Source organism: Neomonachus schauinslandi, chromosome 11, assembly GCF_002201575.2.
Source record: "Neomonachus schauinslandi chromosome 11, ASM220157v2, whole genome shotgun sequence".
NCBI classification, from domain to species: domain Eukaryota; kingdom Metazoa; phylum Chordata; class Mammalia; order Carnivora; family Phocidae; genus Neomonachus; species Neomonachus schauinslandi.
The window spans coordinates 6514133-6541812 of NC_058413.1; the positions used below are offsets into that span (position 1 = coordinate 6514133).

At 49.7% G+C, this 27680-nt stretch overlaps 2 protein-coding genes across 2 annotated transcripts; one reads left to right on the forward strand and one right to left on the reverse strand.

Annotated features, from left to right (window-relative positions):
• Positions 1 to 11407: 11407 nt before the first annotated feature.
• On the forward strand, positions 11408 to 20768 carry CATSPER1 (cation channel sperm associated 1). Its single transcript, XM_044919553.1, has 16 exons — positions 11408 to 11538; positions 11629 to 11867; positions 11956 to 12026; positions 12155 to 12323; positions 12504 to 12683; positions 13712 to 13924; positions 15146 to 15259; positions 15424 to 15574; positions 15865 to 15956; positions 16076 to 16219; positions 16374 to 16437; positions 16616 to 16688; positions 16831 to 16891; positions 18313 to 18388; positions 20466 to 20580; positions 20742 to 20768. The coding sequence occupies exons 1-16, from the start codon at positions 11408 to 11410 to the stop codon at positions 20766 to 20768; spliced, it is 1920 nt and encodes a 639-aa protein (XP_044775488.1).
• Positions 20769 to 22969: 2201 nt separating this feature from the next.
• CST6 (cystatin E/M) lies at positions 22970 to 24428 on the reverse strand. The gene is made up of 3 exons (XM_021685065.1): positions 24154 to 24428; positions 23506 to 23631; positions 22970 to 23160 (listed from the first exon to the last, which is right to left on the reverse strand). Exons 1-3 carry the CDS (start codon positions 24391 to 24393, stop codon positions 23074 to 23076), a joined length of 453 nt encoding a protein of 150 aa, XP_021540740.1. The 5' UTR covers positions 24394 to 24428; the 3' UTR covers positions 22970 to 23073.
• Between the last annotated feature and the right edge of the window lie 3252 nt (positions 24429 to 27680).

A 27680-nucleotide genomic window follows, 5' to 3' on the forward strand; every position in this document is an offset into this window, starting at 1 on the left:
GGGCTCGATCCCAGGACCCTGGGATTGTGACCTGAGACGAAGGCAGACGCTCAACTGACTGAGCCACCCAGGCGCCCCAAGAATCTGTTGTTTTTTAGTTTATTAACAAACAGCTTTTCAGCATCATGTGACATCATCAATACATCACCTTATTGCTCTGAGAATAGAACCTCTTTACTTCTTCATTTGGTATCACGCGCTACCATTTCACTCACTCTAATTTCACCTGCCAGCATTATTAGGTTCTCTTGTCTAGACAGTGAGTTCGGCCACCAAATAACTGGCTCTTTGAGCCTTTTTACCGAATGTGATCTTTAGAATAAAGCCTTAATCAGTTTGTTTTGAGATACCAACTGATAACAATCAGCTCATCTACTTGTCAAATGGCAGTAAATTTGTAGTTAAGTTCTTTTCAATATTGCTAAAGCCATTGCTGCCTTTGTAAATTGTAATTCTTTACTACTAACCCTACCAGATTTGTCCTTGTCCTGAGCACCCCCTCTTTCATTTCATACCTCATAATGAAAAATCACCACATTGGACCATTAGACACATTTGTAAAACACAAATGCTAATAAGACATACAATAGAAGGGCATAATAAATAACTAAGCAAGAAACTTGCAAAAATATGACATCAAGCTAACATTCACTTCTAACCGGCATAATTCATGTTTTATAGTGTTTACGTCAACAGCAAAACAGCAGGGAAGCAGCTGAGTCACAACGTGTAAAAATTATTTATTTGGAAGGAAAATTTCCTCTGATTTTCCATCACACCGGGAAGTTTGTCTGCTCCCATCAGACAGTCATCGGTGCATAAGGGGAGTTTGGGGAAGGTCATTCAGTGGGGCGAGGCTGATGTCATCAGTCTTCACCTCCTCCTGTCCTGGCAACACGTATTCACAAATGATCAACCGACTTCCTGAGCTCACCTTAAAAACTGAGGAAAGACTCATGGATGAACACACTTCCACTGTGCAGTGCCAGACGGGGCTGAACGACCTCTAGTGGTTTCTGAGGCTGCTTGGTTACTGACCATCGCTGAAAGCCTGGGCATCACAGGGCACATGAAGTTAAAAAATAATGCTGCCTTTTTATTTTATTTATTTATTTATTTTTATCACAATACAGAACCCCTGGCCTGGAAACATCTCGAGGTCAATTCTGTGGTTCTGCAGAACGCTGGTAGAAAACTCTGCCCTAGAATATTGATCCTATTTGCTTCTTATATCCACACTCTGGCCCATAGGAAGGGGGAAAATGGAGGTTCACATGCCCAACACTTTAAATCCAAGACTGGAAGGTTCTCACGTTGTCTCTGTCCTCTTTAGCCACACCTAGATGCAAAGTTTACTGGGAAATGTAATCTCTAATTGGGAGGCCATGTACCTAGGAAGACGAGGAGAATGGAGTTGGGGTACAGTTAGCAGTCCTCCCCCAAACTCTTTCCTTGTCTGCTGTTGGCAACAGACACTGAGCTCCTGGAGGGCAGGGGCATGTCTCTCATTACTGGGAACCCGGCACCCAATGCCACTATGCACTTGGCTGTGTCCAAGCACTCAGCAAGCAGCTGTAGTCAAAGGAGTGACCTGAGCTTCCAGAAGAGCTGCACTGGGCAGAATGAATTCGGGGCATGGGAACAGTTTTGCAGTGAATTTCAGCAGAAAGACAGGATAGCATGGTGGTTAAGGGGAAAGACTTTGGAGTTAGTACTGACTTTAAGTTCTTACTCATTGGGAACTCACTTATACTCTCTGAGCCATAGGACCTTCCTCTGTAAAATGTAATAATATCCATCATGTGGGATTATTGTGAAGATTAAATTTAAAGTACATAAAGTACGTCCTCAATAAATAATGTCTGATAGTTTTATGTTAGTACTAATGTTTGGAGTTAGTTAGACAGTTAAGTAGTCAGGGCCAGGGTCTCCAACAAGAAAATATGGAGTCAGGACAGCTAAAATAAAAATAGCACTATCATCCTGTTTTATAGCTTAGACAGGACCTTACTAACATTCTGCTTTGCAGCCTTTGCAGAAATGACTTCTGCAAAATGTCCTAAAATAAGACAATTGACCACAAAGCATTTGTCAATATCATGGGCAAGGGGCAGTTAAGACATAAGCCCCCAGGAGTCAGCAAAAAAAGACCATCAGCACAGAGACATTAACCTAACAGGTAGTCAGGTACGTGACCAAAGCCCTGATTTGGTACGACTCAGCACACACCGATTGCTTAAGATCGTTCTGCAAAAGAGCTCATAAAAACCCCTAAACTTAGAAACTCTGGGGGCAACCCTCTTGGGCCCCGTCCCTCTCCAGGAGCTTTATACTATCACTCAATAAACTTTGTTTTGCTGCTCACCACTCTTCGTCTGGTCTACCTCTTCACTCTTCGAAGCGGCGTGACCAAGAACCACAGGCACCAAAGGCAGAGAAATCCTGCAACACTAATCCAAGAGGGAGGTTTCCATCATTGTTAATGATAGAGAGAGTAATAATACCAATTAACACTTACTGTGCTTTATGTAACTGCACTTTTTTGATCCTATGAGATAGGTGTTACTATCTCTATTTTACAGAAGAAGCTGAGGCATAAGAATATTAAGCAACTAGCCCAAGGTCACATACCTACTTACGCTGAGCTAGGCAGTTTGAACCCCAGAGCCAACTGGTATCTAGGAAGGATTTCCGACCGGACCACGTGCCCTTTAAAGTTCTTTCCACCAAAAGGCTAAAGCAACTGCTGGGGCATATGATGTCACTCTGGACTTCTTTGTCCAGCTTTGCCAGTCGGGGTCACCTTAGGCCAACCCATATCCCCCCAACACTTTTTTTTTAATTTAATTTTTTTCATCATGCTAAGGGTACTCTTTAATCCCCATCACCTATGTCACCCATCCCCCACCCACCTCCCCTCCGGTAACCATCAGTTTGTTCTCTATAGTTAAGAGTCTATTTCTTGGGCACCTGGGTGGCTCAGTCAGTTAAGCGGGTCATGATCCTGGAGTCCTGGGATTGAGTCCCGCATCGGGGCTCCCTGCTCAGCAGGGAGTCTGCTTCTCCCTCTGACCCTCCCCCCTCTCAGGTGCTCTCTCTCTCTCAAATAAATAAATAAAATCTTTAAAAAAAAAGAGTCTGTTTCTTGGTTTGTCTCTCTTTTTTTTCCTTTGCTCATTTGTTTTCTTTCTTTAATTCCACAGATGAGTGAGATCGTATGGTATTTGTCTTTCTCTGAAGGACTTATTTCACTTAGCATTATACTCTCTAGCTCTATCCATGTTGTTGCAAATGGCAAGATTTCATTCTTATGAATGAATAATATTCTATTATATATACCATATAATATTCCATTTTATATATACCACATATTCTTTATCCATTTGTCTATGAGTGGACACTTGGGCTGCTTCCACAGTTTGGCTATTGTAAATATTGTAAATAATGGTGCAATAAACAATGCGACATATATCCTTTTGAATTAGTGTTTTTGTATTTGGGGAGTAAATATCCAGTCATGTAATTACTGGGTCTTAGGCTAGTTCTATTTTTAATTTCTTGAGGAACCTCCATACTGTTTTCCACAGTGGCTGCACCAGTTTGCATTCCCACCAACAGTGCAAGAGGGTTCTGTTTTCTCCACATCCTTACCAACACCTGTTATTTTTTATATTTTATATTTTTTATTTTATTTTATTCTGACAGGTGTAAGGCTTTGATTTGCATTTCCCTGATGATGAGTGATGTTGAGCATCATTTCATCTGTCTGTTGGCCATCTGTATGTCTTCTTTGGAGAAATGTCTGTGTCTTCTGCCCATTTTTTAATTGGATTATTTGTTTTTTTGGTGTTGAGTTGTAACAGTTCTTTATATATTATGGATACTAACCCTTTATCAGATGTAATTTGCAAACATCTTCTCCCCTTCAGTGGGTTGCTTTTTTTTTTTTTTTTAAGATTTTTTATTTATTTATTTTGACAGAGAGAGAGAGACAGCGAGAGAGGGAACACAAGCAGGGGGGAATGGAAGAGGGAGAAGCAGGCTTCCCGCCAAGCAGAGAGCCCGATGCGGGGCTCGATCCCAGGACCCTGGGATCATGACCTGAGCTGAAGGCAGATGCTTAACGACTGAGCCACCCAGGCGCCCCCAGTGGGTTGCTTTTTAATTTTGTTGTTTGTTTCCTTTGCTACGCAGAAATTTTTATTCTTTTTTTTTTAAGATTTTATTTATTTATTTGAGAGAGAGAATGAGAGAGAGCACAAGAGGGGGGAGCAGGAGAGGGAGAAGCAGACTTCCCACTGAGCGGGGAGCCCGATGCGGGACTCGATCCTGGGACTCCAGGATCATGACCTGAGCCAAAGGCAGTCGCTTAACCAACTGAGCCACCCAGGCGCCCCCAGAAATTTTTATTCTGATGTAGTCCCAATAGTTTATTTTTACTTTTATTTATTTCCCCATGCCTCAGGAGACATATCAAGAAAAATATTGTTATGGCCGATGTCAGAGAAATTACTGACTGTGCTCTCTTCAAGGATTTTATGGTTTCAGGTCTCACATTTAGATCTTTAATTCATTTTGAGTTTATTTTTACGTATGGTGAAAGAAAGTGGTCCAGTCTCATTCTTTTGCATGTTGTCGTCCGCTTTTCCCAACACCATTCATTGAAAAGACTGTCTTTTTCCCATTGTATATTCATTCCTCCTTGGTCAAAGATTAATTGACCATATAACTGTGAGTTTATTTCTGGGTTTTCTATTCTATTCTATTTATCTATATCCATTTTTATGCCACTACCATAGTTTTAATAGTTTTAATTACTACTGCTTTGTAATATAACTTGAAATGTGGAATGTGATACCTTCAGTCTTGTTTTTCATTCTCAAGATTGCTTTGGCTATTTGGGGTCTTTTGCGGTTCCATACAAATATTAGGATCATTTGTTCTAGTTCTGTGAAAAATACTGTTGACATTTTGATAGGGATTGCATTAAATCTGTAGATTGCTGTAGGTAGTATAGACATTTTAACAATATTTATTCTTCTGACCCATGAGCATGGAATGTCTTTCCATTTCTTTGAATCATCTTGAATTTCTTTCATCAGCATTTTATAGTTTTCAGAGTACAGGTCTTTCACCTCTTTGGTTAAGCTTATGTCTAGATATTTTATTGTTTTCAGTGCAATTGTAAATGGGATTGTTTTCTTGATTTCACTTTCTGCTGCTTCACTATGAGTGTATAGGAACGCAACAGATTTCTGTACATTGATTTTGTAACCTGTGACTTTACTGAACTCATCTATCAGTTCTAGTAATTTTTTGGTGGAGTCTTTGGGGTTTTCTATATGTATTATCATGTCATCTGCAAATGGTGAGAGTATTACTTCTTCCTTTACCAACTTGGATGCCTTTTATTTCTTTTTGTTGTCTGATTGCTGTGGCTAGGACTTCTAGGACTATGTTGAATAAAAATGGTGAGAGTGGGCATCCTTGTCTTGTTCCAGACCTTAGAGGAAAAGTTCTCAGTTTTTCAGCATTGAGTATGATGTTGGCTGTGGGTTTTTCATATAAGGCCTTTATTATGTTGAAGTATGTTCCCTCTAGACCTACTTTGCAGAAGGTTTTTATCATAAGTGGATGTTGTGCTTGTCAAATGCTTTTTCTGCATCTATTGAAATGATCATATGGTTTTTGATCCTTTCTCTTATTGATGTGACATGTCACATCGATTGTTTTGCAAATATTGAATTGAATCACCCTTGCATCCTGGGAATAAATCCCACTTGATTGCTGTGTATAGTTTTTAAAACATATTGTTGGATTTAGTTTACTAATATTGTGTTGAGGATATTTGCATCTATACTCATCAGAGATATTGGCCTGTGGTTCTTTTTTTTTTTTGGTGATGTCTTTATCTGCTTTTGGTATCAGGGTGATACCGGATAGAATGAATTTGGAAATTTTCCTTCCTTTTCTACTTTTTGGAATAATTTGAGAAGAATAGGTATTAACTCGTCTTTAAATGTTTGGTAGAATTCACCTATGAAGCCATCTGGTCTTGGACTTTTGTTTGTTGGGAGTTTTTTTATTACTGATTCAATTTCATTCCTGGTAATCGCTCTGTTCCAATTTTCTATTTCTTCCTGATTCAGTTTTGGGAGGTTATATGTTTCTAGGAGTTTATCCATTTCTTCTCAGTTGTCCCATTTGTTGGCATATAGGTTTTCCTAATACTCAGTTATAATTGTATTTCTGTAGTGTTGGTTGCTATTTCTCCTCTTCCATTAGTGATTTTGTTTATTTGGGTCCTCTCTCTCTCTTTAATGAATCTGGCTAGAGGTTTATCAATTTTGTTGATCTTTTCAAAAAACCAGTTTCTGGTTTCATTGATCTATTCTATTGTTTTTGGTTTTTTTAGTTTCAATATCATTTATTATTTCCTTCCTTTTGCTGGGTTTGGGTTTTGTCTGTTCTTCTTTTTCTAACGCCTTTAGACATAAGGTTGGGTTGTTTATTTGAGGTTTTTCTTGCTTCTTGAAGTAGGCCTGTGGTGCTATAAACTTCCTTCTTACAACCACTTTTGCCACATCCTAAAGATTTAGACCATTGTGTTTTCATTTTCATTTGTTTTGACATAATTTTATTAAGTTTCTTTTTTTCTTTCATTTATTTATTTATTTTTATTTTTTAGTAATCTCTATACCCAAAGTGTGGCTTGAAATTCACGACTCCAAGATCAAGAGTCCCATACTCTTCCAACTGAACCAATCAGGCACTCTTCCATGTAATTTTTTATTTCCTTTTTGATTTCTTGGTTGATACATTCATTGTTTAGTAGCATGTTATTTAACCTCCATGTATTTGTAATTTTTCCAGATTTTTTCTTATCATTGATTTCTAGTTTCACACTGTTGTGGTCAGCAAAGATGCATGATATGACTTCAACTTTTTGGATTTGTTGAGACTTGTTTTGTGGCCTAATATGTGATCTATTCTGGAAAATGTTCCATGTGCACTTGAAAAGAATGTGTATTCTGCTGTTTTAGGAAGAAATGTTCTGAATGTGGCTATTAAGTCCATCTGGTCCAGCGTGTCATTCAAAGCCACTCTTTCCTTGTTGATTTTCTGTTTGAATGATCTGCCCATCGATATAAGTATGGTGTTATGGTCCCCTACCATTATTGTATTACTATCTATTATTTCCTTTATGTTTGTTATTAACTGTTTTATGTATTTAGGTGCTCCCATGTTGGGCGCACAAACATTTGCAATTGTTATATCCTCTTGTTGGATTGTCCTTTTTTTTTTTTTTTTAAGATTTTATTTATTTATTTGACAGAGAGAGAGAGAAAGCACAAGTAGGCAGAGAGGCAGGCAGAGGGAGAGGGAGAAGCAGGCTCTCCACTGAGCAGGGAGCCCAACGTGGGGCTCGATCCCAGGACTCTGGGATCATGACCCAAGCTGAAGGCAGCCACTTAACTGACTGAGCCACCCAGTCGCCCCATGGGTTGTCCCTTTTAATATAATGTCCTTCTTTGTCTCTTGTCAGTCTTTATTTTAAAGTCATTTTGTCCAATATAAGTATTGCTACCCCAGTTTTCTGCTGATATCCATTTACATGATAAATGTTTCTCCACCCCCTCACTTTTGTTCTTTTATTTTTAAAGATTTTTTTATTTTAATTAAAAAAAAATCCCACAGCCAACATCATTCTTTAAAAAAAAAAAAAAGATTCATTTGTTTTGGAGAGAGAGAGAGTGCACATGCAAGTCACATGTGGGGTGGAGAGGCAGAAGGAGAGGAGTAAGAGAATCCCAAGCAGACTCCAGGCTGAGCATGGAGCCTGATGCAGGGCTTGATTCCACGACCCGGAGACCAGGACCTAATCTGAAACCAAGAGTCGGATGCTTAACTGACTGTGCCACACAAGCGCCTTTTTAATTTTTTTTTTTTTTTAAGTAGGTTCCAGGCCCAGCATGGAGCCCAGTGCAGGGCTTGAACTCATGACCCTGAGATCAAGACCTGAGCTGAGAGCAAGAGTCGGATGCTTAACCAACTGAGCCACCCAGGCACCCTTAAAGATTTTATTTTTAAGTAAGTGAGGCTCACACTCACAACTCCAAGATCAAGAGTCGCATGTTCTTCCGACTGAGCCAGCCAGGCACTCCTCCATCCCCTCGCTTTCAATCTGCAAGTGTCTTTCGGTCTGAAATGAGTCTCTTGTAGGCTGCACATAGATGGGTCTTTTTTTTTTTTTTAAGATTTTTAAAATTTATTTATTATTTGACAGAGAGAGACACAGCAAGAGAGGGAACACAAGCAGGGGGAGTGGGAGAGGGAGAAGCAGGCTTCCTGTGGAGCAGGGAGCCTGATGCGGGGCTCAATCCCAGGACCCTGGGATCATGACCTGAGCCAAAGGCAGACACTTAACGACTGAGCCACCCAGGCACCCCTGGGTCTTGTTTTTTATCCACTCTGTCACCCTATGTCTTTTGATTGGAGTGTTTAATCCACTTATATTCAAAGTAATTATTGATAGGCCCATATTTATTGCTATTTTGTTACTTGTTTTATGGTTGTTTCTATAGATTTTCTCTGATCCTTTCTTCTCTTGCTCTCTTTCATGGTTTGTTGGCTTTCTTTAATGATATACTTGGATTCCTTTCTCTTTATTCTTTGCATATCTATTACTGGGTTTTGATTTGTGGTTATCATTCAGCATATAACATCTTCTGTACATAGCAGTCCATATTAAGTTGATGGTCACTTAAGTTTGAACCCATCCTTTGCTCTTCTACCCACCACATTTTAGGTATATGGTGTCATATTTTACACCTTCCCCCTTTTTATTTACTGAATCCTTTGACTAATTTTTTAGAAATACTTATTTTTGCTGTTTGTGTTTTTACTTTTCTTGCTCACTTATGGTCTTTCCTTTCCACTCAAAAAGTCCCCCTTAATATTTCTTGTAGGGCTGGTTTAGCTGTCATGAATTCCTTTAGTTTTTGCTTGTCTGAGAAACTCTTTATCTCTCCTTCTATTCTGATTGATAGCCTTGCTGGATATTCTTGGCTGCAGATTTTTCCCTTTCAGCACTTTAAAGATATCATGCCACTTTCTTCTGGCCTGAAAAGTTTCTGTTGAAACATCCACTGATAGCCTGATGAGGTTTCCCTTGTATGTAACTGTCTTTTTCTCTTGCTTCTTTTACATTTTTTTTCTTTATCACCACTTTTACCATTTTAATTACTTTGTGCCTTGGTATGGACCTCCTTGGTTGAATTGGGGACGGGGGGGATTTCTATGATGCCTCCTGGATCTGGATAGCTATTTCCTTCCCCAGATTAGGGAAATTGACAGCTATTATTCCTTCAAATAAACTTTCTACCCCTTTTTTTCCTCTCTTCTTCTTATGAGATCCCTATAAAGGAAATGCTGGAGTCACTGAATTCTCTAAGGTTATTCTCAATTTGCATAATTTTCTTTCCTTTGCTAAGCTTGGTAACTTTCCTTTACGCTGTCTTCTAGGTCATCAGTTCATTCCTCTGCTTCATCTAGCCTGCATTTATTCCATCAAGTGTATTTTTAATTTCATTTATTGTGTTCTTGATCTCTTACTGGTTCTTTTTTTTTTTTTTTTATCTCTGTGTTAGGGTCTCACTGATGCTTTTCACTCTTTTCTCAAGTCCAGTAAGTATCTTTATGATCATTACCTTATGTTGTGTGTGTGGTTTTTTTTTTTGTGTGTGGAGCCCAACGTGGGGCTTGAACTCACAACCCTGAGATTGAGGCCTGAGCCGAGATCAAGAGTCAGACACCTAACTGAGCCACACAGGCACCCCTATGATCATTACTTTAAATTCTCTATCAGGCATATTACTTATATCCATTTCGCTTAGGTCTCTTGCTGTGGTTTGGTCCTGCTTTTTCATTCGGGACATATTTCTCTGTCTCCTCATTTTGTCTAGCTCTCTGTGTCTGTTTCTGCATGTTAGGAAAGTCAGCCACTTCTCTTACTCTTACTCTTAACAGTAATAGCCTTATGAAGAACACGTCCTGTAGTGCCCCGCCGTGCAGTGTCCCCAGTCCCCAGGGCTTGGAAATTCAGGGAGTATCTCCTATGTGTGTTGTGTGTGCTCTGCCGTTGAGTCCTGGCCTCTTTTTCCCTCAGTCCCATTGTCTGCAGAGGCTCTCTTTGCCTATTGTGGGCAGTGTTTGGTCCCCAGCAGGGGTGGGGCACATTTTAGCAAGGTGTACCATGGTCTGCTTGCGAAATGAGACCTGCCCCTGCTGCCACCAGACCTGAGGTCCCACAAAATGCGCAGGTAGGGAGATGAGGTGTTGGTAGGGTTTGCGCTGGTCTCCTGGAGGAGAGGGCATGCAGAAGTGGGATTGAGACCAGTGTGGCTGGGAAGGGCAGATCTGCTAAAGCATGAAAGGGTGGGGCTTGGCATAAGCAAGTTAGGTAGTAAGTAGTGAGTGTTGGCTGCACTGGTTCCTGCAGGTTTCTGTTTTTTATGCTGAGGAGGGGGAGAGGGAAATGGCACCTGCTAGCTTCTTTGTTCCTGGAGGGGTCTCCCCATGATTCCTGTCTCTCCTGGTCATGCTCTGAGATTAGCAAATCACTCTTCCTCCCATCTGCCCCTGGCATTTTTCAAACTTCTATATCTGCAGAGCTGTGCTGTCTCTTTAAGTACAGGGACTCTACTTCCTAATGCCCTCCAGGCCCTCCCAGAGCAGAGAATGCTGATTTTTAAAATTCCAGGCTCTAAGTCTGGCTGGTTGTAAGAACTCAGGAAATTTGGCCCCTCTTGCTTTCATAGGCAAATGCTTGGGGATTCATCCTCACCATTCATGGGCTCCCTAATGTGAGAGTCTCTTTTTCACCCTTCTCTACACCACTGGCTCCCTTCCCACTGTGGACAGCTATGGTCTGTTCTGCTCCCAAACCATGTCTTGATCTTCCCTACCTTCTTTGATGTGGCCTCTTCTCTACCTTTAGTTGTGAGTTTGTTCTGCCAGTCTTCATATTGTTTTCTGGGTTATTTACACTGATGTGTTATCTAGTTGTATCTGTGGGATGAAGTGAGCTTAGGGTCCTCCTACTCTGCCATCTTCCCAGCTGACCCTTGGGAAATAAGCCCTTCCCTTTTCTTGACTTCAGTTTCCTCATTTTACAATGAAGAGGTTAGGCACAATGATCCTTGATTCTGAACTACACCCCAGAAGGAGGCATTTGGGAATTAGACCTGAGAAGGGGTCTGCTGGTGACATCATAAAGGGAGAATTCCATGAGAAGACTCAGGCTTTCCTAGAAGTGCCAGTGCCATCGGTTGGAAGGACAATTCAGGGAGGAGCCTGTTGGGCCCACATCTTGACATCTCCTCATTCCAGTGTTACCAGCATAGTCATGGATCAATCCTCATTGGCTGAAACAGCTCAAAATGAGGCAGACACCAATGATTTGGATGTGTTATCTCACCCTGGCTCACCAACCCCACATCACAGGCCAGGCCATAGCGGAGTCCACCGCCATCATGGGTACCATCACCACGGTGTGTCCCAGCACCATGGTGAGTCCCACCATCATGACATATCCCACCATCACAGTGAGTCCCACCATCATGGCAGGTCCCACCATCATGGAACATCCCATCATCACGGTGAGTCCCACCATCATGGTGGATCTCACCACCTTGATGAATTCCAAGACTTTCATGACAATGCCCCCTCCCACCATTCTCCCCACTCCCATCACCATGGTGAGGCCCACCATCATGGTAGAGCCCACCATCTCACATCCCTTGCCCTGGCTCCTTCTCATAGCACTATCTTCTCCCATCATTCTCTTGGTGAGGGCCCCTTTGATGGTGAGTACCACCATGGTAGCAGAAGACATCATGGTAGGCCCCACCACCACGGTGAGCCCTACCACCATGGTGGGTCTCACCACCATAGGGAACCCCACCACCATGGTGGGTCTCACCACCATGGTGAGGTTTCCCACCATAGTGGGCTCCATCACCAAGGTGAGCCTTACTACCATAAAGATTCCTACACGTATGGTGGCCCTCACCATCACAGTGAGGCCCATCACCATGGTAGGCACCATCATCATGAAGCCCACCACCACAGAGGGCCTCTTCATCATGGAGAGCCCTCTTCCCACCATTCCTATGCGGACGCCTACCATGATCGCTCGATACCTCATTTCTATGACAACTACAGGAACCACAGTGAACACCACCGTGGCCACCATGGCCACCATGGCCACCATGGCGAGCACCACCATGGCCACCACAGCAAGCACCACCATGGCCACCATAGTGAGCACCATCACAGGGAGCACCACCACGGCGAGCACCACCATAGTGTGCATCGTTATGATTATCTCCATGGTGATCACCGCTACAGGGAGTACCATCATGGTAGCTCCCAAGTCTTTGGCCCACACAAGTCTCATAGTGTGGCCAGAGCCTCCTTTGGCTCTTCCTTTTCTCATTCAGTAGCCCTCCAACCTAGCATGGTACAGGCACAGCGCTCAGCCTTTAGCTTGACTCGTTCCCACAGTGCAGTGCGCTCACATGCATCCCAGGGGTCCAGCAAAGTCCATCCTCAGGATTCCTCCTCTAAAACTTCCTCGGAAAGCTGGGCAGAAGAAGATGAGCAATTTCAGAAGCGCAGAAGTGAGTCTCTCTACCCCCACCCCCAACTCACGCAGCCTGGCCCAGATTCCAGGCCTGACTTGGGCCCTGCACTGACCTTCCACAGATCATGAGGCATGACTCTTAGGTGCATGCATATTCCATTGGCTATTCACTCACCTGACTGCTCACCATCCAATCTTCTGTTCCCTAAATGATGTACCTCTTCAGGCCATTGGTAGTTTGTTCATCCAGTCACTGCTGTGCCTATATGCATTCACTTCTCAAACATTTCTTCTTGTCTAATATGGGTCCCTGGCCCGCCTGGACCCTGGAAGCACAGAGAAAACAAATCCTGCCCTTGAGGGGCTCCAAGACTGGGGGGTGGTCACTTAAACAACCAATCTTAGACCACCCAGTGATGGTGGCCTGTCCTCCATATCAGGACAATTACCACTGTAGATTGTATTTGTCCACATTTCCCCCACTAAACTGTGAGCATCTTGACAGACATCCAGTGTCTGAAAGAGGGCCTTGTTTAAGGGCAGGGAGGGACCTTGGCTATTAAAGCACAATCCCCCAAGCTTGGCCCCAAGTGGTTCAGTAAACAGAGTAACAGTCTCACAAACAAGCAGAGAGGGATAGGTACCTCACTGGATGGGAGTAGGGAAGGCAGCCAAAAGGAGGCGATGTTTCAGCAGAATCTCAGAGAGAGAGGGAGAGTTCACCAAGAGGATGGGGTAGTGTGGAAAATGGGGTTTTCCATGCATAAGTCGCCACGTGGGTAAAGAAAGGCCTGGAGGTATAGAATCATGAGCCCGCAAGATGCACTTGAGCAGACCACAAATCCCAAACAAGTTGGCATCTGCCATGGAAGGGGCAGCAGGAGTCCGGTAGCCCCAGGATCCAGGGTAGCCCCAGGATCAGCACAAGATAGCATAGAGGTACTTCAGTGAGTGAATGGTAGGCAAGCAGGCAGGCATGAAGACGAACCCCAACTTAGTCTGGGAGGATGCCTGGGATCCCCATGCTACCTTCCACACAGACTTGACTCTCTGTTCCCCTTACAGCCACCAGAGCTCAGCGGGCCCACAGGAGGCTGCACACCGTGGACCTCTTCTATAGGTTGTGGGAAAAATTAAGCTACCTCATTAAGGGCCTCCGGAGAATGCTTAGGAACCTGACTCAGTCCCTGCCCTTTGAAGCCTTCATCTTCCTCGTTGTCTGCCTCAACACTACCATGCTGGTGGCACAGACCTTCGCTGAAGTTGAGATCCGGGGTGGTAAGAGCTGGGGAGCCCCTTTCTTTTCTTAAAAAAAAAAAAATGTTCTTTATTCATGAGAAACAGAGAGGAGGCAGAGGCAGAGAGAAAGGCAGAAGCAGGCTCCCCGCAGAGCGGGGACCTCGATGTGGGACTCAATCCCAGGACCCTAGGATCGCGACCTGAGCCAAAGGCAGCCGCTCAGCTGACTGAGCCACCCAGGCGCCCCTGAGGAGCCACTTTCACATGGAGAAAGCCATAGATCTTGTTCTAGGCCTCTTGTGGGCCTGATCCAGTGCCGGGTGGCTTATGTAACTTAGTTCATTTCATCCTTACCCCTGGGAGGTAGACAACATTGACCAGTGTTAAAGATGAGGCTCAGAGATCTTGCTGAGGTCAACCAGCCAGCCAGACACACAAGAGCCTGCTCAACTGGAGAATGTGCTGTTTGTAACATCGCCACCAGGTGGCGCATCGACCCTAATGTGGGGCAGCGAGAGGGAACCCTGGTCGCCTAGAAGGGCCAGGAGACTGGAGGGGTGAGAGTGGAAAACCGGGGAAGGCAGCCCCTGAGACCCTTGGCGGCAGAGTGAGAGAAAGGCCTGCCACCGCGTAAATAAACGAAGCAGAGCATAAGATTGGCCGCATTCTTATTCTGTATTAAGTGAAGCCAATGTTCATGAAAACGCTCTCAGGCCGTCTGGTACTGTTCCCAGACCAAAGTGGGTCTGCTGCTTGGTGAGTTCTATACAGACTACCCCAGGTGGAGCTGTCTCACAAGGTCATCTTTATTTGTAGAAATAAGGAGATCCAGGGGAGTGATTTCTAAAGCTGTGACCTCCTCCCTAGGGAAAGCAGGCTCCTTCTAGTAGGGCTTGGGATGAATATTCAGAGAGGGTTTTTAGCATGACAATGAGGCTGAGGCACTCTCTGATTAAGTGCCGGCCGTCTTCCTCAAATGTTTTTCTGTTCCAGCAGTTCTGTCCCGAGTTTCTAAACGGTAAGATTGACAGTTAGGCAGAAGCTGCTAGAAGCTCCCTGAGGTCAGGAGGTCAGGCCAAGTGACAGTATTATCCCTGTTTTATGGACAAGAAAACTGAGGCACAGAGCAGTTAAGACACACAGCCCTTAGGGCAGAACCAGGTCCTCCCTAACTGGGACTGTGTGTGAGGTCCAGAGGGAAGGAGAGATGGGCTGGGGTTGCTGCCGAGGGCCGTGAGTGAGCCCCTGGTGTCCCTGCAGAGTGGTTCTTCATGGCCTTGGACTCCATTTTCCTCTGCATCTACGTGGTGGAAGCTGCGCTCAAGATCACTGCTCTGGGCTTCAAGTATTTTTCTGACTCCTGGAACAATCTGGGTGGGTGGGGATGGGTGTGTGGGGGGGGTAGCCACTGGACTGCTAGCGGAGGCTGGGGACAAAAAGGGGCACTGGCAGGGAGTGCTGGTGTTGGGGGGACTGCAGGTCTGGGTGATGAGGCACCTGGGCAGGAGCCTGTGACTCCCAGCCCGCTGTGCCCTCAGACTTCTTCATCATGATCATGGCTATGCTGGACTTCATGCTCTTACAGTACAACTCCTCCTCCTTCGTCTACCACCAAAGCGTCTTCCGGATCTTCAAGGTTTTCAAGAGTTTGCGGGCCCTGAGGGCCATCCGGGTCCTCCGGAGGCTCAGGTCAGCTGGGCCGCGGCTGCCCACCCCACCCTGTAGGAAGGGGTACACGGGCCTGGGCTCCCAGGGAATCTGCTGTGACCTGTTCAAGGGATGGGGGACGAAGAGGCTGTGGACTCCAGCCCACTTCTGATTAGCCTCCTGCCATCTGCTAGGATCAATCATTTTCCAGAGAGGGCTGAACTTTCCCAAACCTCTAGCAAAGCAGTGCCCCCCTGTCGGTGGTGTCAGTTCTGGCTGCTGGGCACAGATCCCCACCCCTGCTGACTCAGCCTCTCAACTTCTGCCCACAGCTTCTTGACCAGCCTCCAGGAAGTGACCGGGACTCTGGCGCGGTCCTTGCCGTCCATCACCGCCATCCTCATCCTCATGTTTACCTGCCTCTGTATCCTGTGCTGTGGGGGCTGGGGTCTGCCTGAGGTGCTGTGATGGGCGGGTTTGTAGTGGCCAGAGCGGGGTTGGAGAATGGGACTCTGCGAGCCTGGTTTGGCCCTGAACAGCCAGTCCTCTTCTCTGTGGTGCTCCGGGCTCTGTTCCGTCATTCTGACCCCAAGCGCTTCCAGAGCATCCTCTCCACCATCTTCACCCTCTTCACCATGCTCACCCTGGATGACTGGTCCCTCATCTACCTGGACAGCCGGGCCCAGGGTGGGACAGGACCCAGGCGGGGTGGAAGGCAGGGGCTTGGCTGGGTGGGCAGACCCCGAGGGCTCAGTTACCCCATCTGCAAAGTGGGGCATCTGATCCTTGCTGGCAAGGGTGGGCAAGGAACTCCCAGCTCAAACGACACCCTCTCTCCTAGGCGCCTGGTACATCATCCCCATACTCATGATTTACATCATCATCCAATACTTCATCTTCCTCAAGTGAGGACCCCATCCCTACTTGGCTCTCCAGCTTCACCGCCACCCCCACCTAATCTTGGGGCACCCCTCCCCAGCCCTCTCCCCTTGGTCATGCCACAATGAACCAGGGGAGGGTGCAGGGCCTCTCCTACAGCCTCCTCCAGGAGAGTACCCCACTATCCACCCCCACCATCCCCAGCCTGGTGATTGCTGTCCTGGTGGATAACTTCCAGATGGCTCTGCTCAAGGGCCTGGAGAAAGTAAAGCAGGAGGTACTGAGTGGGGTGGGGCAGGCGGACCTGGGAGGGAACCATGAAGGGGTGGGCGCAGAGGCTGGGGGGAAGGGAGGAGGGTGCTCCAGGAAAGGGCAGACAGGGAGGGGACTCGGGCAGGACAAAAGCCTCTTCTTCTCAGAGGGCCGCCCGGATCCATGAGAAGCTACTGGATGACCCACTGACCGAACTCAGCAAATCAGGTACTGGCCCTCCTTCCGCAGTTGGACACACAATTCCAGGTCCAGTGGCAGGGTTTGAGAATCTGAGACTCAGGAGGACTTTCAGAGCTTAGAACTTTGGTCCAGGGCGCCTGGGTGGCTCAGTTGGTTAAGCGGCTGCCTTCGGCTCAGGTCATGATCCCAGGGTCCTGGGATCAAGCCCCGCGTCAGACTCCCTGCTCAGCGGAGAGCCTGCTTCTCCCTCTCCCTCTGCCTGCCTCTCTGCCTACTTGTGCGCGCTCTCTCTCTCTCTGTCAAATAAATAAATAAAATCTTAAAAAAAAAAAAAGAACTTTGGTCCGAAGAACTCTAAGATAATCTGAAAAGCAATTAAACTGATCGTCAATTCCTGAAAGCCCCGTTTGTGAAATGACTAATTAGCCAAATTATGATTCACCAAATGCTCATTTCTTCTAATAACTTACAAAGGTTAGAGCACTTGGTTTTACATGGGATGGTTTCAACTGCCTTGGAGGGTTTCGTCAAGGTATTGCACATACTTGTCCAGAGTCACTCAAAGTGGATTGAGAGTCATTAAAAATCAAGTTTCCTGGACATGTTCATTTTTATAAACTTGACTTTCTGAATGAATTGATTTTGAGACAGTTGGTTTGCTTCCTGCTTAAAGATCTTCAGAACTTTAGATAATCTGAGCTCTAAGGATCCCACTCTTAGGCTCATCAACACTAGAGGACTAAGGGTCCCAAAGGGTCACCAGGTCCCTCACCTGCCCCTTCGATCAGGGAAAGACAGCGCAAAAAAGCTGAAGCAAAAAGAGGAATTAATTGGCAGAAATTACTTAGCAAATTGAGGGCTTTCAGGAATGTGTGGTTTTCAGGAATGGCTAGATCCAGGACTTGAATACTGGTCAGGATTTGGTCTCTTTCCATCTCTCTGCTCTGTGTCCTCCGCATGGTTTTGTGCTTAGGGTGGCTCTTCCCTTGCGGTGGGAAATCCTCACAGGTTAGCCGTTCCTATCATGCCAAGCAGAGACTTCCTCTTCTTCCTGTAGTTATAGCAAAGTCCCGGGTATGCATCTTCTTTGCTTTGATCACCTATTTTGGAACCAATCATAATAGCCAAAAGAATAGGCTGTTCTGATTAGCCAGGCCTGAGTCACATGTCTTTGGAGGTGGGCGGTGGGGTCAGCCCCCTGCTAGACAAGGTGGACCCAAAAGGGACAGGAGTGGTTCCTCGGGAAAACTGGGGGATTTTTACCAGAGGGAAAGACAAACAAACAAACAAATCTGATACACACACCACGCCCAGAGAAGCCATCTCTTTGGGGGCATCATGGACAAAAACTCTTTTAGCCCCTCTGAATTACCTCCATGACACATGGGGTGTCTTCTACCTCCTCTCAATCTGGGCATCTTTTTTACTGCCCCCTTTTTTACATTCAGACCCTGAAGAGGTGGTGAGTGAACACACCAAACAGAAGCAGCTCATCGAGAAAAAATTTGGGACCATGACTGAGAAGTAAGGAGATGCAAAGGGAGGGGAGGCCCCGAGTCTAAGGGGAGGGGTCTGGGGTCTGGCCCATGGGCTGACAGGGCAAGGGACATTGCCCACCTCTCTGGAAGGAGGTGGGGCGCCAAGGCCCATGTAGAGCCTATGGGTGGGACGTGGAGACCATGAGTGGCTTCTGCTCCCCCTGAGCCAGCTTGCACCACCAGGAGAGTCCCACCAGCAGTGCTTACTGGGCCATGACAGCCCCTCTGAGGCTGAGGGCAAAGGGAGGGCAGCAGGGAGTCTGCTCATCTGTTTACTCAGGAAGCATCCCTGACCCTTGCTCTGGGTCAGGCCCTGCGAGTTCTTCAGGACACAGACTAGCCCGTGCCCATGAGAGCCCAATTGCCAATGACCTGTGCTGGGCCATGAGGGTGCTGGACTTAGGCTAGTTGGAGGGGTGAAGAGGGAGGGTCAAGGAACAGCTTGGGTAAAGGCCTGGGAGGCAGATGGTCAACATCCCATTCCCGTCGAAGCGATTGGCCAGCTGGGCCAGGACAGCTGGGGACTTGTGGCTGTGCTCATGGCTGGGGGACCTTGGCACAGACTTCCTGCTTCCTGGTTTCTCAGGCCTGGCTCCTCAGAGAGCCTTCCCTCTGAAAGCTGGGCCCCGCTGCACCTCATCCAGACTGGCTCCAAACCAGCAGACAGGGCAGTCCGACTACTGGCAGCCTCCAGCCCCTCCTCACCCGCCGTCCAAGTTCAAGCCCCAAAGGCCCTGTGACCCAGCCTTTGCCAACCTCCCTCATTTCCTTGGCTACTTTCTTGCTGTCCCCGCACTGTTTCCCAAGCATAGCACATACTTCTCCACCTCAGGGCCTTTGTCCACACTGTTTTCTCTGCCTGGAATGTTCTCTGGCTGCCAATGGCAGACTCAAGTGACCAAGATTTGGGAGAGCTGAGTTCCAATCCTGCTCGCTTCACGTCCTGGCCCTCCCGTCCCACCCCACCCCCGTTCCAGCAACTTGGCCACTGGCCTAGCGGGCCCTTGGCACCTTGGTAACACTTTCTATGGGGGTTTCTGGGCCTCCAGACTCTTCCCCATTGGTCCACCTCCACTATGAGTGCCCTTTGTTTTTGTTTGTTGTTGTTTTTGTTATTGTTTATTTTAATCTTTCCTTTCTTTTATTCTTTTTATTTATTTAGAGAGTGGTCTTTGTTAAAAGCAGCTTGGGCTTTTCCTTCCTCATCAGACTTTACATCTCCAATTCACCCACTCTCTACGGCCTCCTTCCCTGAGGCCTGCCCTGGCCCCCAGTACACTCCAGCTCTTCTGGAGTAGCGGACCAGGAACCTTGCCCAAGCCTGGCAAAGCTTCTCGCGTCTTTCCAACTCGGCTCAATGACACTTGCTCTGGAAGTCTTTTCTGATCCCCAGGACTGGGCCCTCAGCACTCTGGTTTACTCTTCTCGCGAGCGTAAACACTCTGCCACAGGCGAAGCTTCCTAAGGGCAAGGACTGTTTCTTGTTAACGTCTGTGTCCTCGGAGCGCCTGGCAGTGTTCATTGATTTTAGTGGCACTTGATGGATGGATTTATAAAACGGGCAGGTGATGAGGGAGTTAACAGATGGGTAGTGGGCTGGGTGAATGGTTGGGGGGGGGCGGTTAGGTGGATGGCTGACTGCACAACATGGTGAAGGGGTGGGTGGGGGGGTCCAGGGAAGAGCAGGTAGATGGAGGAATAAGGGTGGTCAGATGAGTGAGTGAATGGCTAGACTGGTGGGCAGATGAATGGGTAAGTGGGTGAGTGGGTGCACGGAGAGGTATGGGGTAGTTGGAGGGGCCACCAGAGGGGTGGACAGAAGGATGGAGGGATGGATAACTGGGAGGGTAAACAGCAGTTAGAACCCTCTCTGGCACTGGCACAAATGGGGGCTTTTTATTTGTGGAAAGGAGATACGGCATGAAAGGCCCCACTCAGAAAAACTGTAATGGGGGGCTGGCGGGAGGCCGGTGAGAAGAGCTGTGGGGGGGGGCTCTGGCAGCCTGGATGACCCTGCCGGGCAGGTCAGCTCAGGCTTGCCCCTTCCCCTCTCTCCCCCCAAGGCAGCGGGAACTCCTTTTCCACTTCCTGCAGCTGGTGGCCAGCGTGGAGCATCATCAACAGAAATTCCGCTCCCAGGCGTCCGTTCTTGATGAGATTGTGGACGCTGCGTTTGAGGTGCGCCAGGCAGGACCAGAGGAGAGAGGGGCCAGAGTGGGAAGACCCCAGAAGGCCAGGCATGGGAGGCTTGTGCCCAGAGGGCCCCGAACAGTCACATGGGCGTGGGGGAAGACAGAGGCCGGCACTGGCTCGGTCATCCACCCATCCCACCCCCACAGGCTGGAGAAGAGGACTTCAGGAAGTGACCCCTGGATGCAGAGAGACACGGGATGCGGATTGCAGCCTCTGGCAAGCTGCCCACTGCTGTGGGTCAAGACAAGTCCCCCGATCTGCTGGAATGATCATTGGGCCTGCAGGACTGGGCCCTAACAGAGTTTTAAAACCCCAAATGGCTCTGTGTCCTCCCTGGCTAAGCCAAGGCACAGGGCAGGGGAACTGTGCACGCGCACGTGTGTGCACTGCTGGTGTGTGTGTGTGTCAGAGAGAGACAGAGGGAGTGTTGTGTGCGAGAGGCGCTCTTCCTGGTCCTCTCCAGGGCCCGCATTCCAGCTCGGGCCCGCAGTGCATCGGCAGCGGCCAGAGCGGTGACTCAGAAAGGGGGCCAGGCTCAGGGCTGGAGGGGTGGGTGGGCAGTCACCTTGCTTTCGGGAGGAAGGTCCATCTGGCCCAGGAGTTGGGAGAAAAAGAACCAACTAGAACAGCTCCTAGTTGTCGGGGCCTAGAGGGCCAGTAGGCTCCAGAAATAGGGGCTCACAGCCTGGAACTTGGCCCTACCAAGACCCTCGGAATCCAGTACGAGAGTGCCAACTCGATGGGGATAGCATGCACCCAGAAGTCAGAGGTCATTGCCGTACCCTGCCCTGCTTGGGGTCAGGCTAAAGAACCTCAGTGAGGGGAAGTAGGATGGAGGCTGCTCAAGTCCTCCTGGCCTCAGGCTGTTCGTGAGGGTGCAGGGAACATGAGTGGGGGGGGTCAGGAGCAGGACTCCGGAGTGGGGACAGAGGGGTGACAGTTGTGCCAGTCTTCCCCCTACCTCCAGGCTGGCCCAGGACCTGGGGAGAGACTGTGCCGAGGAAATGGCTTCTGGGATCAGGGCACGGATTCCGGGGGTGGAGAGGCCACCTGGCAGGTATCTGCGGGCCTCGCCTCACCCACTACCTCACACGTTCATTCAACAAGCATTTCCTGCCGCTTCCCTGTGCCAGCTCCAGGCTGGAGGCTTGTGCTGGGTGGCCCGCGGGGGCCCTTCCAAGCCACGGCCACGCTGCCCGGCCCTGGGCTGCCTGAGCTGCCGCATCTAACGGGTGGGGACAGAAGCAGGGCTGAACTTTCCCCTGCAGCCCTCACTCCTGTCCAGCTCAGCCCCTTGGCTCCGCAGACCTCCTTGTGCCAGTCGCCTCGCTAGTGTCCACCCCCACCCCCCATCCCTACCCCAGTACGGCCTCTGAGAGCAGAGGCCTGGGCCTGGGACCGGGAGCTGTTCCTCAGAAGGTCCCAGCTCGCAGGTGTGGGTGTGTGTTGGTGCATCTGAGGCCCAGCTCTGGGTGGGGCGTGTGGGTCTCCAGGGCTGTGTGTGTGGAGGTCTGTATACATCTCCAGGTGGTTTGGGGTGGAGGGGGTTGCTTCAGTGTGTGTGTTTCTGGGTGGCCAGGCTGTGTGTGTGATTTTCTGGATATGTATATGGTATCTGGGAGCATCCAAGTGTGTGCTGTGCTTTCAGTGTATGTGTGTGGTGTGTTGAGAGTTCTATGTGTGTGTGTGTGTGTGGATAGTGAGTATGATTTGCAGCCACAAATTCAGTTGTGCAGAAAAAGTTGCAGTTCTGTTTTCTTGAAATGACGTCACATCACATCTGCCCTCTCATCCCTCCTGTGGGCAGATTTGACCCTGGTCTCCTTTGGGCTTCCTGTCCAGCCCCTTCCAGGGGTCTTGCCTGGGGCAAAGCACTGGGGACCCCCCTCTGGCCTATGGCCCACGTACTTGAAAGCCACTGTCCCAGCCCTATGGCCTATGGGGGCCCTGGCATCGCGGGCCCGCGGGCGGGTATAGGAACCGCAGGTTGGGAGCTCAGCCGGCTGAACCCAGCCTGTGCCTCCCTAGGTCGTCCTGGGAGCTCCAGCACCCCTCGGAGTGTTCCCTGACACCTGCCCCTGCTCAGTCTTGGGGCATCATCCCTCTCCTGTGAGTCTGTCTCCCACCCCTTAACTCTGAGAATAGTGAGAGTCCTTGGAGGTTTGATTGTCTGTGTCTGTGACGCTGACGTGTTTGGAGAACACATTTGAGGACTGAACCTTGCGCCCTCAGCACTGTGTGGGCTGAGACAACAGCAGCTCAACTGGGGGTGGTAGGGGCTGTCTTTGGCCTGGGAAGGGGTGCTGCCACAAGCGGGCATGGACTTGGAGGAGGGAGTGGGGGGAGGAGGAGGAGAGCACTCGGGAGAGTCCAATGCGAGAAGCAGTGCCAGCAGTTTATTGTGACAGATACGCGCATGGACCTGAAGTGCCTTCCCACGAAGCGCCTGCTCCCTCCAGCTCCCATGCCCATAGGGGTCTACGGTATGGTCACGCAGTTATGCTTCAGAAGCTGGGAGGAATTCTCCCAGGGGACCACTAGGATCTCGAAGTCACAGCGCAGCTTCTGCAGGGAGAGCAGGGAGAGAGGGGTGAGGCTGGGTCCCAGGCCTGACTCCTCACAACTGCCACCCTCAGCCTGCGACACTCCACTCGGGGGTGCGAGAGGAACGGTCGCTGGGCCAAAGGGTCAATGAGTCAAATGGGCAGGACTAGATCCCAGATCTTTCTAGCCCAGTCCAGTGAGGAAGAAGCCCCAAGTCTCCTCCTCTCTGCACCCCACCCTGGCCTGGGGGCTGAATCATCCAGAAGACAGGGGCAGGTTCAGGCAGACATCAGCGCGGCCAGCCAGACGGGTTCAGGCTGGACAACCTAGCCTTGGGTGCTGGGAAGTGGGGTGCAGGGCCATTACCTCCTCCTGCACTCCGGTGGCAAGGGGGCAGGTAGTGATATCTACGCGGTCTCCGGTGGCCACGTTCTTGCGACAGGCTGTGCTCCCCATCTCAAGGGTCAGGTAGTACTTGATGCCGGCCACCAGCTGGGGATGGAGGGCAGGAGCGGGTCAGGAGTGTTGGAAGACTACCCTTGACCCAGACCTCTCACCTCTCTCCACATTCAGCATGGGGCCTGGGCCTTGCCTCAGCATTCTGACCCTGGATGGGGAAGTTCTGGTGGGGATCCCCGGGGAGAGGGGCAGAGGATTGGGCCACACAGGAAGCTGAGACCCAGGTATGCACACGCCCTGAAGCCCACTGCCCTATCTCCCTCCCTCCCCTCTCCCCAGTCCACCCCCCAGGGCAGGGGCTAGTGTGAGCCTATCGAGTCCCCGGGTATGTAAGTCAGGGCTAGACCCTATTGAAATCTAGATATGTTGTTCCTACTACATTTTTGGCATTAATTCAGTTTAAAAAATACATCGTGTCGAAACGTCCTGAACGCTCTTGTGGCATCCCCTTAACCTGGCCACCCCCCGGCCGCCCCCCGCCCCGGCCGCCTCCCCGGCCTTGCCCCCGCCCGGCCCGCAGCTGCCCCTGGCCCTGTCCCGCCGGCCCGGCCGCACCTGGCTCTGCGCCTTGAGGATGTTGGTGTCTCGGAAGTAGTACAGGCTGCTGCTGCCCATGTTGTAGCCGGCCACCGCCGCCTGCGCCGCCTTCTGCACCTGCGGGTCGCTGGGCGACAGGTTCGTGCGGCCTCCGATTAAGCGCTCGCCGGGGCGGGCGCGGGCGTCGCGGAGCAGGAGCAGGAGGCAGAGTGCGAGCAGGCCCAGGCCCAGCGCCCGAGACAGGCTCGGAGGCGCCATGGCTGTCAGTCGGGGCCGCGCGACGCGCGCTCCGCTTTTACCGGCTCCGGGCCCCGCCCTCCCGGCGCCCCCGCCCGCCCCGCGCCCCCGCTGCGGGGCCGCCGCCGGGGAGGGCTGGCGGAGCCTGGGAGGGCTGAGAGGCCGCGTCCCTTCTGCCCGAGTGGGCGGTGGAAGGCCCCAGCACACCTGTGTCCCGCGATGCTGCCCTGCCCTCCAGGGACACGCCCGGTTCGGTGAGGGAAAGGACAGTGACCGTCCCCAGCAAGTGCCCACCATTCAAACAGGTCAGGGAAGGCTCAACCGGTATGAAAGACCCGACAACTACTAGCCAACTGTTACTACTGCCACCATTTACTAGCTGTGTAACCTGGGAGAAATTACTTAATGGCTCACTGCCTCAGTCTCCCTCTCTGTAAAATGGGTTGCTGTGAGGACTCATCAGGTCAAGTGCTTGGAGAAGGCCTGGTCCTATACAAACAGTAGGAAAGGAGCCTGGTGCGCTGAGCAGGGCGCAGTTTGACCCTCACAGCCAGAAATGGGAATTAGTAAGGTTTCCACTTCGCGAAGAAAGAGGAAGAAACCAAAAGCAGAGGGGAGAACAAATTTGCCCAAGGACACCAGGTAGTAAATAGTAAAGATGACACTGGCTTTTGAGCCCAAGCAGACGACTCAAATCTGTGCTCTCAAACCAGACTGAGCCCACAGGATGAGGATGGCCAGGAAGTGGGGCGGAGCTTCGTCGTGGCTCTGCCATTTACTGACTGGTGACTGGGACAAGTCCCTTGGCCTCCCAAGGTCTCACTGTCATCCTCTGAGGAAAGGGGACAACCCTCACCTGCTAAGGTTATTCTGACGTTAACGCCTGGGACTGGGCCACCCATAGGTGTTCAGTGCAGGCTGGAGGCAGCAACAAAATAGGGCGCTGAGGTTTTTTTTTTTTAGAAAAATCTGGTTTAATAGACAGCACTGAAGTAGCTCCCACGAGAAGAGTCTGAATCTTGGTGGACTTCCTTATTCAGGTTTTAGAGTTCAGTGTAGCTTGTACTTTGAATCACATATTGCAGAGGGGAGGTGGGGCTTTTTGCCCTGGGACCCTGAGGTCTTGTCAGTGCTTAGGGCCTCCAAGGATCTTGCTTGGGGCTTGGAAGAGGTAGCGGTTTACAGCACCTGACAAACCGTTGGTAGCTATTATGATGATGGATGATGAATATTCTAAGCAGGCATAATTTCTGATGATGAATATTCTAAGCAGGCATAATTCCGGGCCTCTCTGAACCCCAGGGCCAGGAAGGGCAGTGATTTCCTCTCAGGGAGACCTGGACCAGCTGCTCCCCACCCCCTCGGCCCAGCTGTGAAAACCAATCTGGGATTCCAAGGAAGAGTCACAAGTTGCAGGCTCAGGTGTCTGCCTTAAAGGGACAGACCCCAGTTTGTGGGAGAGCTGGCTCAAGTGTGGCTTAATGAGGAGGCCACGGCCAGGCAGAAACCCAACCTCAGAGAACCCGGGAGGGCGTAAAGAGGCTCAGGACGGCTGTGCAGGGCAGAGGACGGAGAGGCAGCCCCCCCCAGGGGCTCTCCCAGGCCTGCTTTGCCATTACTTAGGAGCTCAGCCATGGCCACGCTTATCTCCAACAGCTCCCTGGAAAAATAGCCAAGGCCTGGTCTCTGATTCACTAAGGGCCAATGGGTCCCTAGCTCACTCGCCCCTACCCTACCCATCACTCCTTTGCACTGGTGCAGACGAGGACCACAACCTAACAACCTCCAAAGACCTTTCACCCACTGGTCTATCATAAGTACTCTTCGGTAGTAAGCCTCAACCTCATTTTTTGGATGAAGGAAGTTAATCAGAGAGGTCAGGTCACTTGTCTAAGGTCACACAGCTAGTGTGGGCGAAGACGGATGGGGAAGGGAAACCAACAATTACCGGCTTCTATGTGCCGGGCCTTGCACCGGGGCCTCCACACGCTTGCTCATCCTCACAACCGCGTGGCAGAAGCTGTTTTACTAGGGGGTTGGGGGGGCCAAAGGAAAAGTGTCAGTGGTGGAGCCTGGTGGCACCCACGTGTCAGCATCCTAGCGGGTGAGTCCTAGACCTCTCCATGGGGATATGAGGTTGGCTGTGTACGGGGAGGCTCCCTGGGGACAGGGGTGCTCCAAGAGGATGTTCTCAGGGCTGTGGGTCTCATCTGAAGAAGCGCCCTCAGCCTGGACTCCATCCTGCTTGGACCCCTCTGACTTCCAGAAGGAGGCCTGGGCCAGGTATGTGCTCAGGATTGGCCACCCCTACTGGCCATGGGGCGCGGTCTCCATTTTTACTGTGGCCCGGGCATCCCAATCCAGATTGCCCGTGGCACCCCTCTCTTGCCCCTGGCCGAAAGAGTCTTGCTGACCAGTGTGGGCCCTCGACAGCCTCTTCACCCTGGGATGAGGCTACTCAGGACTTTTGTGCTGCCCACAGAACCCTCTTCTCCAAAACTTAAAGCTGGGCCACGGATATTCCCTCCCCCAGGGCTCTGCTCCCTTTTCCCTAACCACATCCCAGGAAGGAGACGTTAAGGCAAGGAAAGCTGCGGTCCAAGGATCCAACCGTGATTAAAAATCCCATCTCTGGGGGCGCCTGGGTGGCTCAGCTGGTAAGTGTCTGCCTTCGGCTCAGGTCATGATCTCAGGGTCCTGGGATCGAGCCCCACATCGGGCTCCCTGCTCAGTGGGAAGCCTGCTTCTCCCTCTCCCACTCCCCCTGCTTGTGTTCCCTCTCTCGCTGTGTCTCTCTCTGTCAAATAAATAAGTAAAATCTTTAAAAAAAAAAAAAAAATCCCATCTGTGGAGGAGTGCTCCTAAGTGCCAGGGGCTTTAGTTCATTAGCTGCTTGAATCTTTACAAACCTGCACCAGGTGGCAGAGGAGATGAGGCTCAGAACAGTGAGCAAGTGGCTCCAGGTCACACAGCAAGTCAAGGAGGAACTGAGACCAGAACCAGGTCTGGCTGGCTCCTTCAGGCTATTATCAGCCAAGGCCAGGAGTGACAGTAGAAAGAGCCCTGGGTCCCTGCAGGGAGGGGGGCAACAAGGAAGGAGGTTGATAGTCATGAGCACAGACTCTCAGCCTTTCACACCATCGGGTCTGCTACTGGGGCAGAGTGGGAAGGCGTGTCTTGAGCTTGGGTCTGTCCCGTAGTTTCTCCTTACTTTCTTCCAGGGTCAGCGGGATCCCTTTGGGACCCCAGAGCACGGGATTTGGGTTCACTCCAAGCTCTGGGCCAGATCCAAGCACTCATGATTAGAC

Bases quoted from the DNA above. Each gene is read 5' to 3' on its own strand.
- CATSPER1 (XM_044919553.1), top strand. From the start codon at position 11,408: ATGGATCAATCCTCATTGGCTGAAACAGCTCAAAATGAGGCAGACACC. The intron at 13,925-15,145 runs GTAAGAGCTGGG...GTGTCCCTGCAG, and splicing joins TGAAGTTGAGATCCGGGGTG to AGTGGTTCTTCATGGCCTTG. The intron at 16,892-18,312 runs GTACTGGCCCTC...TTTTACATTCAG, and splicing joins GACCGAACTCAGCAAATCAG to ACCCTGAAGAGGTGGTGAGT.
- CST6 (XM_021685065.1), bottom strand. From the start codon at position 24,393: ATGGCGCCTCCGAGCCTGTCTCGGGCGCTGGGCCTGGGCCTGCTCGCA. The intron at 23,632-24,153 runs GTGCGGCCGGGC...CTCCATCCCCAG, and splicing joins TCCTCAAGGCGCAGAGCCAG to CTGGTGGCCGGCATCAAGTA. The intron at 23,161-23,505 runs GTAATGGCCCTG...CTCTCCCTGCAG, and splicing joins CCACCGGAGTGCAGGAGGAG to AAGCTGCGCTGTGACTTCGA.